The following is a 14,880-nucleotide window of genomic DNA, read 5'->3' on the forward strand; positions in this document are numbered from 1 at the left end:
CACACAGAAGACGCTCTAACTGAGGATTGAACGGACAATGTCTAACTGTGAGGCGACAACGCTACCACAGCACCACCATTGCAGTCTCTTCATGCTCACCAAATGATTTATAAAAATCAGTGCATACCAAGATTATATATTCCCCGTTCCAAAGGAGGGATAGGCCTCCTTGAAATTGATTGCATGTATAGATCTACAATTGTGGGACTGCACACATATCTGCTGACCTCACAAGACCCAAACATAATGAAAGTTTTTAAACATGAGGAGAATAAATCTAAAAATGACTTAGTCTAGCAGAAGCATATCGGCCTGAAGCAGGAATGGAAATCAAACCAGAAGTAGATAGAAGTCAGGCAACAACTGAATGTGCCAAAAAAAAACAAAAGAAAGAATATAAGGTGAAGGACCAGATGAGAAGGCAAGAAATGTGAAAAATGCATAAATATAGTTGCAAGTATAGAAAACTTCTGGAAGAACCTCATGTTGATCAGGAACGAACGCAGCAATGGTTAAGGAGAAGCAAATTCAAACCAAGAGACATAAGGTTAATATTGGTGGCACACGATAGTGGGCTGCATACACACTGGTTTACAAAATCCATTGAACATGTGGGAGAAACAGACAAATGTAGGTTTGTAAAACAGAATTGGAAACAGTTGCACACCTCGTTGCTTGCTGTGACATACTAAAGACAGAAGAACTGTATACTAAAAGGCATAATAATGTGGCGATACTGTTGCACTTGGGATTGTGGAAACATTATGGTATTAAAGTGGCTGAAAAACACTGGAAACATGAGCCACAAAGCATCACAGAAAATGATGAAGTCTACATCACAGGGGATCATCCATTATCAACAGTTCAAAAGATAGATGCTAGAAAACTAGATATAGTGGTTTATGAAGACAAAAGTAGCATTGATCATTGAAATTGCCACACCCAGTGACTACACTGTCTTGTGTACAGAGAGACACAAAGTCATAAAATATCAGGATTTGTAGGCTGAAATGAGAGCAATGTGGAAGAAAGATACCCAGACAGTTCCAATAGTAGTAGGAGCAACGGGTCTTATAAAAAGAATTTACAATCGTATTTAGATATGTTACCAATACATGTAACCCCATACGAATTGCAAAAGGAGTCATTACTGAGCACATTGCTGGTACTGCGAAGAGTACTTCTGACTGACATCAAAGACTGAAACAATACTAAGTTCATGAACTTTAATCGTACTTTGACTAAGGAATGGGGTCCATTCCTGTCATGGTATTAGAAACCCAAAAGACTTGGAGAAATTGAAAAAAGGCAGATACCATATTGGTCAATCAAACTATAGAACAGTGACTACCCATTCCATAAGAAATTTGTTTGGTATGCCTCAGCAGCATAACAATGCGAATGGTTAGTGGTCACACGTCATTATGCTTCTAAGTAAAACATTAGATGTCAAGAATGTACACAGCTGAGGGATGCATCACACACACACATATACACACCAGCAATCAAATGTTTTGGAGTATATTTAAGGGGAAAAATACTATATACTATGCACTACTTTGACTATATATTTATCAAGATTAATCTGAATGGCTATTTATCAACATTCCTTGTACTGTAATACAATGCTGTGTTCCATTGTAAAGTTTTGTGTTTCCATTGCAGGAAGCACGATGTGGGTATATCCTTATCCTGATGGCCATTTACTGGTGCATGGAAGCCATTCCATTAGCTATCACTGCATTCCTTCCTGTCTTACTGTTTCCTCTGTTGCAAGTCCTTGATTCTGGACAGGTAAGAAAGTTCAGCTGTACTTCAACCTTCCACTAAGAAACAGGAATAAATGTTTTTGTTAAATTTTTCTGATGCATATTTTTGTCTCGGCTGTTGCTCATTTATTACAGCTGCTTTATTTGACAATGTGGCTCTTGCTGTTGTTAGAGTGATGTCCATTGGTGTTTAATTTTATAGAACTTGCATGCATTTCTGTCACAATCTGTTGACTTTTGACTCCTCACTGGCAGTGTAAAAATCGAGTAGAGTTTTCTGTTGTGAACCTTCAGCAAACCACTACGCTACTGCATTTGTATCTGTTCCTTTTTCATGACATAGCCAAGCAGAATGAATAGAAATATATTTAAGCCATCTTAAAGAAAATTGACTCTGACCTAATATCTGATTTTGCCCAACTCAAAATGTATGACTGATGTTAATAAAAACTGAAGTAGATCTTCTTTTTTTTTTTTTCAAAACAAGTTTATTGTTTTAACATATAAGAGAAATATCATAACAATTTTATACAAATAATTAAAAATAGGTATTATTATAATATTCAACAAAACAACTAAAGTATTTACAAAGACATCCACTACAATCAGATCAATTAATTAAACTAAAATACTGTGCTATTGAAATTAGAATTTTTTTAACAAATTTTGTAAATTATCCCATACAATAAAATGTGATGTTTTTCTAGTTGTTCTCATTCTAATTGTGCTTATTTCCATATGACACATTATATTCATAACATTTTTAAATTCATTGAATGAAGGAGGTGTATCTGAAATCCAATTTCTAGTTATTATTTTCCTAGCCACTGCTAGGATAGACCATAACAAGGGAAGCTTAATCTTTTAACACATTGAGGTACAGGTGTGTTGAATAATATAAGAGACTTAGAAATAATGAAATTATCTGTAAAAGAGCCTGCAAAAATTCATTAATTGACTTCCAGTATTCTTTCAACTTCATACAGTCATAAAACATATGAGCCCAGTCAGCATTAATTTCTACATTACATCTCTTACATAGATTATCTTTATTATTAATTTTATTCATCATCAAAGGTGTATAAAAGATCTATGTAAAAATTTCCATGTATAAAGTCTCCAGACAATGGAAGATGTAGTTCTATAAGCAGATTCCAATATATATTGTTTATCTTGTTGAGTTGGTGGGTCCCCATTAATAGAGGTGAAATAATTCCAGTATGAATCTACATTGTAAAAAGTTTCTTGTCTGATAATTTTATGTATATATGAAAGTTTACCTTTATCAGAAACTTTATGCTGTAAATTTATTATCAAGTAATCAATCAGTTTTGGAATAGATTCTTTAACTGTTATAGACATTAGATCTATTCTATCAATGAGATGTCTAAAGATCTGAACCTCTAACCAGCAAGTTTCTCTTAGATCAAATTCTTGTTTTAAGAAATCTAGATTTTTAACTTTATTATCAGATATCAGCTGATACCAGTACTTTAGATTATTATCTATAGCTAAATGAGCTCCTTCAGAAGTAGATGACATAAGCATACCCTGAGTATAAATTATAGGAATACAATAAAATTCCATTCCCTATACTTAGGGTGCATGAATATAAAGTTATGATAACTAATAATAATATTTAATGGGTAACAGACCATATGTTTAGGTGTAATAGGTGAAGTACAAAATTCCTTTAGCAACCACAACATGGAGTTATTTATAATCATATTTTTATGTGTTAAGGAGATTTTCATGAAGTGCATACTAATTAGCTCCCAATAATCTTTCCATTTTGCGACATATGACCGATCTATTAATAAAGTAATAACTTTTATAATAGAAGAGATAATATATAAATTAAAGTCTGGAAAAGAAATACCTCCTTGAGACCAGCTATTAGTATGTTTCTTTAATGCAATCCTAGGTCTATTAGGTGCCCATAAGAAATTTAACATTAGTGTATTCAGTTTCTTGATAGTTATTTTTGTAAGTGAAAGTATTATTGATTGTATTAAGCATAAAATCTTGGGGAATATTATCATTTTAATAATTGTAAGTCTCTCCTCCACAGTAAAAAACATATTATTCCAGGTATTAAAAAGATTTTGTATATTAAGAAAACAGGTATTATAGTTATTATATATAATAGATTTAATATCTTTAGATAGTATTATACCTAAATAAGTTATCTGACCTGAGTTGGGTACATATTTAGTAAAATCACTAATGAGAGTATTTTTCGTGTATATAGGTAGTATTTTAGTTTTTCTTCATTGAATATTAAACCAGAAATACTTTTAAAATTCATCATTTTATCAAATAAAGACTGCATAGAAGAATTAGATCCTGCTGATGTAATTAGAACATCATCTGCAAAAGTTGAATTTTTGATGTTGTATTTTCTTCTATTTCAAAACCCTCTATGTCAGTACTGTTTCTAATCAAATTAGCCCAAGGCTCCATTACTAAAGTGAATAATAGTGGAGAAAGTGGACATCCTTGCTTTGTACCTTTAAGAATGGGTATTTTTGTGAAACATATGTTCCTACCTTAATATAAGCCAGCGTTCCTTTGTATAAATGCTCAATTAAATTTACAAATGCATCAGAGAAATTTGTGCATTTCAGTAAGGTAAACAGATAGTCCCAACTTACTGAATCAAATGCTGAACCTATATCAAGACTAATAAGTGTTAAATCTTTCTTTTTCCTATTTGCAAAATCAATTAATGTTAAAGTTCTTCTTATATTATCAAAAGTATTTCTATTTACAATGAAGCCCGTCTGATCTATGTCTATAATGCCGGGATAATTGTCTTCAATCTATCAGCAAAAATACTCATAAACATTTTATAATCAACATTAAGTAATGAGATGGGTCGATATGAAGAACATCTAGTTGGATCTTTATTAGGTTTTAAAATTGGTGAAATAAATGTATATTGCCAAGATGGGGGGGTTATTAACTCAGTTTGGGCCAGAATAAAAACCTTATGTATTAATGAATATGTAGTTTTGGAAAGGATTTTATATATCTCTGGTATAATACCATCATTACCCGGTGCTTTGTTTGATTTAAGCTTATTTATTTGTGTAATAACTTCTGTATATGAAATACTATTGTCCAATAGTTTAATCTGTTGTTTATTAAGCTTTTATTCATGTTTGTGGTTATAAACTCCTTTATTTTATCTTTAGGTTCCATGTTAATGTTGTTATGGTTAATCTTGTGAAAGTGATTTCTAAATTCGTCCAGTATTTCTGGTATACTAGAAACATTCTTCTTTTTCCTTAGAGAAAAGATTTCTTTGATATGGTTTTGTTTATTCAATCTTTTGTTTTATTTTTAAGTCTATGTAAGTATTTGGGGCTTATTGAATAAGACAAAAACTTGTATTTCTCTAAAGTTATTTTAACTTTATGAGTTAAAATTTCTTTGTATTTCTCATTTAGTTTGTTTATTTCTTCAATAACTTTCTTGTCCATAATATTTTCTTTATTATTATGTTTATAAGAGTCCAGTTTACTTTGAATATCTAACAATTCCTTATCCCAAGATTTCCTTTTGTTATTATACCATCTGATACTTTGTCCATATAGATATGATTTTAAGGCATCCCAAACATAGACAATGGAGACTTCAGGAGTATTATTTATGTCTAGAAAATGTTGTACTTCTGAAAGTATATATTCTTTATAGTCTTTTAGCTGAGTTAAGTATGCTGGTATCCTTTTGATCTGAACATTATGAGTATTTTTTATCATGAATTCAAAAACAATTGAGTTATGATCAGATATAGGACATGAAATGATTTTGGAATTAATTAAATCTGTTACCATCTGGTTAGAAATAAAGACCCTATCTATTTTTGAATAAGTTTTGTATCTGTTAGAAAAAAAGGTGTATGGTAATGATTTTGACTCTATCTGATTATTAATATCATTCAAATGATAAGAATTAGCAAAATCATTTAAATGTTTTGCATTAGATGTAATTCTTCTTTTCTTTATAGTGGTAGTATCACTTTCATGTAGTATACAATTAAAATCACCAGCTAAAATAATATCCCCTATAGAGAATGATATGATCTTATCAATATGATGTTTCACTGTATTAATACCAATTCCAGGTATCCAATATACATTAATTAAAGTGTAAGTCTTCCCATTAATTTGTATTGTAACCATACAAAACATTCCTTTGTCATCCTGATAAGACTTAATGGTTTTAGGAATGGGCATACTTTTATTCCATAAAATAGCTACTCCTCTTTTTTCTGAGTGTGCTCTGAACTAACCAATACTGTATACTTATTAGTGGCTAGTTTATCAATATCTTTTTCAAGAGATGGGTTTCTTGCAGGAAGACTAGATTGGCCTTGTGTAGATTAATGTATCTTATTAGGCTTGCCCTTTTACACGGATTATTCAATCCATTAATGTTTAAAGAAATTCCTTTTAAAGATGTCATTTGGCATTTTTAAAACTCAAGAATCTTATGATCAAAATAACAAATAACAAGATAAATAATGTTACATCTCCTCTTTTAGTTGTACCTTTAAATATAGCTGTATTTATTAAATCTCTTATGGGATTTTGTATAGGATTCAATTTTGTTTGTAGTGACAATGAGTGTACAAAATATATTGTGGATGTCAAAACTATATACATATAACAATGAACAAGTGAAAATAATGTAAGGATTAAACCTTGCATCCCGCCTGGAGTTGAAAACTCCAACTTAGAGCAGTATTTACTACTCAAGTTAACCCCCTACCCTAAGCAGCAGTACCTCAGCTACCACCTTATCAATTTAATACTAGTTATATTTAACTGAGGTTAACAGTTTTCAATTCAATTATCTATCAAGACAAAACTACACATTTGGTAAAACAGCATCATATAAACTAAAATAAACTTTTTTTTTTTTTTAAAAACTGTTCATACTATTATATAGATCTATGTAATATATTACACTTGTATTCTAATAGCATTCAAATAATCTTAATGTTAGAAATCAAGAGGAGAGAAAATTATGTTCTAACATTCATTTAAATCAAAAACTTTGGCTAATATGATTCAGACATTACATGCATTAAGATGCATCTATTTTCTGTCATGTGAATTCTATCAACAGCTTCCAAAAAATCTTGAATTGTTTGTATATGAGCATTTACTTAAACTCATTATTGTCAATAGAGTAAAATACTGTATTCATAAAAATTATTATAGATCATATTGCATAGTTATGCAGATTCTCAGAAACACCTGCGTTATTACCTAAAAAAAAAAAAAAAAAAGCCATCACACACATAAACACAGACACACACACATACATATACACACACACATATACACACACACACACACCCACACACACACACACACACACACACACATACATATACACATACACATTTATACATACATACACACACACACACACACACACACACACACACACACATACACATATATATATATATATATATATATATCTGATCTCACTGAGTTGTGTCTTTGTAGAGCACAATCCTACTTGCTGTCCCTAGAATAAATCTGTCTGCTTTATACAAAATAATGCACAGCAAACACATATTAGTAACCAGATTTTGCAATCATGCTAACCTACTGCTTTAAAATATATCACATGACATTTCTTCCAGAATAGAGTTATAAGATTATTTATGCTTGTCAATCAGATGAATTAAATGAGTTATAGTAAAGTATATGTTTGGGACACAAGTTTTTAACACAGATTATTATGCTACTGTTAAGTAGATTTTCAAAAACATTTAAATAAATGTTTCATTTTCTATGCCTTCTAAAATAAGATATTTACTTGCTACAAGAAACTACATCATCTAAACTCATCATAACTGACATATTTTATGAATAGAGTGTTTTTCCTGAATCTGTGGTGTGTCAGTGTGATAACCTTGTCAATGTTTATACTAACTGCTTTCAGTTTCTCTGTGAAAATTATGTGAGTGAAGCTTCTGAGGAAACTCATGGACACTATGCATGAGACAGCCCACATCCCAGATTGTCTCCCTTAACATTTTGGCGGGAAACTTATTAAAACTTGTGGCAAACATTCATTTTGTCAATAGAGTAAAATATTGTATTCATAGAAATTATTATAAATCATATTAGATAGTTATGCAGATTCTCAGAAAAAAAAAGCCATCACACTCACACACACACACACATACACACACACACACACACACACACACACACACACACACACACACACACATATATATATATATCTGATCTCACTGAGTTGTGTCTTTGTAGAGCACTGACCCACTTGCTGTCCCTAGAATAAATCTGTCTGCTTTATACAAAATAATGCACAGCAAACACATATTGGTAACCAGATTTTACAATCATGCAAACCTACTGCTTTAAAATATATCACATGACATTTCTTCCAGAATAGAGTTATAAGATTATTTATGTTTGTCAATCAGATGAATTAAATGAGTTATAGTAAAGTATATGTTTGGAACACAAATTTTTAACACAGATTATTATGCTGCTGTTAAGTAGATTTTCAAAAACATTTAAATAAATGTTTCATTTTTTATGCCTTCTAAAATAAGACATTTACTTACTACAAGAAACTACATCATTTAAACTCATTATAACTGACATATTTTATGAACAGAGTATTTTTCCTGAATCTGTGGTGTGTCAGTGTGATAACCTTGTCAATGTTTATACTAACTGCTTTCAGTTTCTCTGTGAGAATTCTGTGATTTGAAGATTCTGAGGTAACTCAAGGACATTGTGCATAAGACAGCCCACATCCCAGATTATCTAGATCTTCTGACAGCTAAGAAGTATAAACAGTGGCTATTCAAATTGGAAAAAATCTCATTCAAAAAGCATACCTAGATATGTTGTATCTCAGAAACAAAATGAGTTACACACAAAAAGGGTAACATGTACTGGTGAGTAATCTTACAATAACAGTAGATGTTCAAATCATCAGTACTGCAGTAGCCTTAGTTATATGAGGCATATTCTGCCAAGGTGATAACAGCCAGACAGCTTCTAAAGTTCCAGGGCACCTTTCATACCCCCAAACCATCAGTCATCACAACATGAGCTGACTAAAAAGACAGGTTTAGGTATCAAGCCATTCAGAGATTTCATGTCAAGAGAGACGGGGTGGGGGTGGGGCTGAGACCTGAAAGGAAAATACTAGGAACAGCAAAAAATAAGTGTCCACACCCTGACACAAATATGACATGAAAAAACAAGGGAGATGTGGGAAGTAGAGGCAATTGCAGCAATGATCATTCAAAAATCTACTTTTATGCTATGTTTACTTACAAAACTGTACTATGTTCATCATATTGATCCCTGGTACAGTAGCCTTAGTTATATGAGTAGATTACCCTAGCTTACTACATTTGGGAGGTGGAAGGGGAAGTGTCCAGGAGCTCCTGGAGAATGGTCCTAGCAAAACTTGATCTAGACCTAGAGAAGGAATGTAAATGTATGTCTAAAGGACCAAGTTGCTGCTTCCAGAATACTTCTAGAATCCCACCTTTTACAAAAAGCCATACATGACAACAAAGCCATGGTAGAGTGGGCCTTGACCCTGCCTGTAACAGTTTTGTTGTGATGAGTATAACAAAAGGTAATAGCCTGAGGCAACTATTTGGAAATATGTGTTTTGACACAGGCTGTCCTATCCCTTCTTCTTACATTCACAAGAAATGAACAATTAATCTGAAGGTGTGAAAGATTTAGTTCTATCAAGACAGTACCTGAGTTGTCTGTGGACATCCAAGGTTCAGTTTCCTCTCTCCCTCATTTTTAGGCTCAAGAAAGAAAACTTGTTGATGGGTAGTTTGGCTTAAAAGTAAACTAAGATACCACTTAAGGCATAAAAGAGGTAAGAGCAATCAGTAAAACAGTTTTCTGTGTTAAGAACATCAAGTCAGCCATATTAGCTGGTTCAAAGGGAGCAAGTGTTAGCTTTGCTAACACAAAATTAAGATCCAAAGGAGGGCCACATATGTTCTTGGAGGCCTTTTTTGCAAAACCCCTTTCAAAAGCATTTTAGCATGAGGACACATTGAAACAGGAAGATCAATGGGAGACATACTGAAATGGCTAATAAATAAACCTTGATGAATTAGTAGAAAAGGCCGTAGGATAGTAACTCATACAAATATTGAAAAAACAGAAAATACATCTAGCCCTGAATGGGTGCTGGTTATGTTGTTGGCACCAACAAGATAACCTTTTCCATTTGCTAATATATGATTTTCTAGTAGTAGGCTTTCTAAGCCCATTAATGCCTGCTGCACATCCTCAGTAAACAGGCACTGAAAAGGAATTAAGACCTTAACATCCAAGTGGTCAGCTGAAGTGGATTTTGGTCGGAGTGTATAAAACAGCCCTGATCTTGTGTGAGTAGAACCATTCTGTGAGGAAGCTTGGGGTAACTACCCCTGACCATTTCCAAAAGAAAACAGAAACATTCTTGCTTGGGCCAGAAGTGAGTCACCACAATGATTTTGAGGGATTCCTTCTGAATCTTCAGAAGTACCCTGGATATTAGTGGAAAAGGTGGCAAGTATACAGGAACATTCCTGTCCAAGGAAAGGAAAAGGAATCTATTTCCACGCATTCTTGTATTGGGTCTTGGAGCAGAATTTTGGTAGCTGATTGATTAGAGAGGAGGCAAATAAATGTACTTGAGGAACTCCCAACAGATGGATCAAATATTGTAAGATCTCCAGATCTAGTTTCTATTTGTGAGGGTTGGGCCTTGTCCTGCTCATCTTATCTGCCACACAATTATGCTGTGACAGAATGTGGGATGCCTGTTGAGTGAGTCTGTGCAGTGAAGCTATATCCCAAGCTAACATGGCTAGTCTGCAAAGGGAGTACATCCTGGAGGAATAGATACATGTTTAGATTTTGGTTTCTTTTGACAGGAAGAATGGGGCCAACAGTGTTATTAATGTCAACAGCAGCTTCCCCAGGAATGTGTATAACTTTTTGGCCAAACAGGGAGCTCTTTCCTTTTATCTCTCTCAAGACCAACAATAGTGGCTTTCCCTTGCCACAACTAGGACCGCAACAGCTGCAGAGGATGTGGTTAACCTCAGTCCATGAATGTAGGTGTTACACCAGAGGGATCTAGGGTGAAAGATGAGGAATCTGAGAAATAAGCTATGGCCACAACAGAGTCACTCACCTTTAGCTGAGGCAAATTGCTAGTCTGCTGTGGTGGAAAAGGCTGTTTGCTTAACTTTTTATTTTTGTTGTTAGAAGAAGAAGCAGCCATAGGACTGGTAATTTACTCTATGGTCAAGCTGAAAATGGTGCCTGTTTCCCAAGAAAACAAGCAGCAAGTTCAGGTAAATTTTTGAAGTCTTTAAGATCACTTTTTTCACAGAAAAACATTGCAAACCCTTCTTTAAAACACTTTTTTCATTCCCAAAAAAGTAAAACAAACATAATTTATCTACAAAAAAATGGTTTTCCATTGCTTTAAACTCATTAGTGCCTGTGTGGCGTGGAATGTCACACCTCTAGCAGCATATGCACATCCTTGCATTACAAAGCATTTTCTAAAAAAATCAACTTAAAAGTGTAAGATAAACAAATGTAAGCATACCGTGAACAATGAAAGCTTTTAACAGTGTACAAATAGCAATGCTATCAGTAAATCCAAAAAGAACAAGGCCAAGAACCACAATGCAGCACCCGGTAAAAAATACAACTCTTTTAATCAAATAAAGCGCTTTTCATTTGTTGCAATAAACAAACTTCCTCAGATGATTACAGCAACAAATGGAACAACTTTAAATACAAAGTCAGTCATTCAATTATTCAATAAAAACATTTAAAGGAAAACACTCAGTTCAAACAGAACAGGGTAAATTAGAAAAGTAACTAACTTCAATTGAAGTCAGTGACAAGCACCGCTACTCTAACTTACATGAAAAACTATAATTATAATAGAAACATACAGATAGAAGTAAAAAAGAAAAAATAATAAAGACTTTCACTTTATAATAAAACAAGAGTAAAAACTGAGTATGATTTTTAATTTTTCGCTTATACTTGCTATAAATTAACACAATGATAACTGAACTTATATCTATTACTGTGTCTTAAAATGTATTATCTGTTAAGACTCTTGAGCTTAAGAACACTACTGATTGAACAGCATTCATTCAAACCAGGTGCATTATAGGCATTTAACCTGATTTGCCAACTCAACTCTAATTCTTCTAACTTTAGAGGAATCGGACCTCCTCTGGGATTCTGGAAGACTTGGTCAATCACTATAAACTTGAACGTATGATCAGGATGCAATGCGATGTGTTTAGCTAAAGCATTTTCAAGTTTTTATTTCCTGATAGCATAAATGTGTTCATATATGCGGCCGCCTCTCTGTTTTACCTATATAAAAGGCAAAACAGGACTGACACTGAGCTAAGTAAATCACCATTTTAGAATTACAATTCGCTCTCAACTTCAAGTGGTATTGCTGGTCTTGAACTTTGAATCTATTAGATTCAATGACATGTTGGCAATAACTACAAGCTTGACATTTATACATGCCAACTGTCCTTACCCTTCTAGTTTGATGTTGTTCGAAGAAGGCTTTAAGGTTCTTAGCTTTCTTGTATGTAACAATAGGATGGTCACCTAATTTCTGATAGACATTATTATCACTCTTAAATAATGCCCAGTTTTTACACAGGACCTGAAAACAGTCCTTGCAATTAAGGTTATAAGTTGTTATAAAGGTGACACATGGTCTCTCCGATAAATGTATAACCTTGGGGGCATTCGCAGACTGAACAAGAGGGTTCTCTATCTCGTTGTGTGAAGTATGTACTCTGTCCAGAATTGGCTTATAAAAGTGTCCCAAACATTTAGAAGTCACCTCTTCTATGATCACTTCGAGCATATAGTCAGGGTAACCACGATGTAGGAACATACTTCTCAAATGTCTACATTCAGAATGAAAATCCCTATCTAATGTGGAATTACGGGCTGTCCTGACCAGTTGTCCCTTAACTATAGCTCGTTTCTGATGGAATGGGTGACAACTAGAAAAGTGTAGAAATGAGTTGGAATAAGTAGTCTTTCTGTAGATTTTTGCTATGTATTTCTGAGTAAGATAGTCCTTGAACAGTAGAATGTCGAGGTATGCTATGGACTCCGTGTGGAAGGAGGAAGTAAACTTCAAAAACTGTGTAGTTTTGTTAAAGTGATCGACCACTGAATCACTGGTAGTTTGATCCCCGTCTAGTAAGATGAAAATATCATCCAGATAGCGGGTGTAAAAGATTAACTTGTCTTTGAAGTGACAATTGTTGAAAACAAAGAGATATTCCCAGTGGGCCATGACCATGTTAGCAACACTTGCTCCACAAGGGGAGCTCATGGCTACCCCGACCTTTTGCAGCCTATGCACATCCTTGCATTACAAAGCATTTTCTAAAAAATCAACTTAAAAGTGCAAGATAAACAAATGTAAGCATACTGTGAACAATGAAAGCTTAACAGTGTACAAATAGTAATGCTATCAGTAAGACGTATCCTTTGCAGGAATAACAGTCAGTGCAGTCATAGCCTTTCCATAAAAAATATAATGTATTATAATGCACAAAAATATTTTTTTGATAAACTTTCATAAAAAATTATCCGACCTTGTAAACTATACACCTAGACATATATTGTTAGAACATTTTTATTAACCAGATAAAAGCTTTGACATGACAAGAAACTCCTCTCTGGATCCATATTTATTTAGACATTTACAGAAATATGAAAATATATGCTTGATTATATAATTGGCAATATAAATAATGAATATGTCTCAAGATGTGTAACTTACTGTGCAAATATTGGTGACAGTTTTCTTTAACAATATCTAAGGTTTCATCTGACACAATGCAATAGTTTGTAAGAAACATTACTTGAATTATTAAATACATATGGAACTATTGCTTATTGTCATAATTACTAACAAAAAAACTTGCAGTATCTCCAGTATATTTTGATATAAATAGACACTGACAATGAATTTTCGTGCCTCCCACCTTAGCATTTCACATCATATCCCATCGGGTCTACTTTGAAATATCTCAAACCCATAACATCTAATTTCATAACATTGAGACCAGAACATCTAAAACCCAAAACATCTAAAACCCATAACATTGAATTTCATAACATCTAACTCTACAAATCACAAGAAAATAACATCCCCTCCACATATAATGACACTAAACTACCAAACACACTTTTTACTACGTTTCTGCAGGGGGGCAAGTCCCCCTGCACCCCCCACCCCGTAAATTAAATATACCAACTCCAAGATCGCACTACAGTGGGAAAAAGTTAATTTCCTAACCCCACTGTATCAAGCACCCCCTGCAGGAATGTAGTAAAAAGTGTGTTTGGTAGTTTGGTGTCATTATATGTCATTATTTGTGGAGGGGATGTTATTTTCATGTGATTTGTACTGTTAGATGTTATGAAATTCAATGTTATGGGTTTTAGATGTTTTGAGTTTTAGATGTTCTGGTCTCAATATTATGAAATTAGATGTTATTGGTTTTAGATGTTTTGAAGGGGACCCATCACATCATATCCCTCAATAGTGTATAGTTCTCTCAGTTATGAAAATATGAACATAAATATGAAATTATGAATAACAAGTGGCAAAAAATGATTAATTACTCTACTATGGGAGATCCTATATTAATAATTTTAATGTCATTTTGTTAATTATTCCTTGACTTTCTCCGTGATGTTCCTGTTTCCTGTTTTTCGCCTGATTTGATCATGATCAACATAGACATTAAGGACCTCTTTTCGAGCATTCCTCACCAAGAAGGTCTAGAGTGGTTTACAGAATTTCTCAGTAATGAAACCAGCCTCAGCAACAAGCTTACAAACTTACTAACGGAGTTGATGGAGATGGTCCTGATGAACAACTTTATTTTTTTCAATGGCGAACTGTTCAGACAACGTAAAGTGGTCGCCATGGGGACATCTTGTGCCTCATTTTATGCTAACGTGGTGTTGCATAAATGGGAACACACGTTTGCCTT

The 14,880-nt window shown here is 33.5% G+C and overlaps 1 protein-coding gene across 1 annotated transcript in view; it reads left to right on the plus strand.

Annotated features, from left to right (window-relative positions):
• The first annotated feature begins 1,653 nt into the window (after positions 1-1,653).
• Positions 1,654-14,880, plus strand: part of SLC13A2 (solute carrier family 13 member 2) — a 688,970-nt gene continuing 675,743 nt past the window's right edge. Inside the window, exon 1 of the mRNA XM_044054394.1 lies at positions 1,654-1,794. Within this exon, the coding sequence (XP_043910329.1) occupies positions 1,696-1,794 (99 nt within the window). The 5' untranslated portion in view covers positions 1,654-1,695. The remainder of the gene's footprint in view (positions 1,795-14,880) is intronic.

Source organism: Protopterus annectens, chromosome 13.part0, assembly GCF_019279795.1.
Source record: "Protopterus annectens isolate FY-2018-M chromosome 13.part0, PAN1.0, whole genome shotgun sequence".
Taxonomy (NCBI): Eukaryota; Metazoa; Chordata; order Ceratodontiformes; family Protopteridae; genus Protopterus; species Protopterus annectens.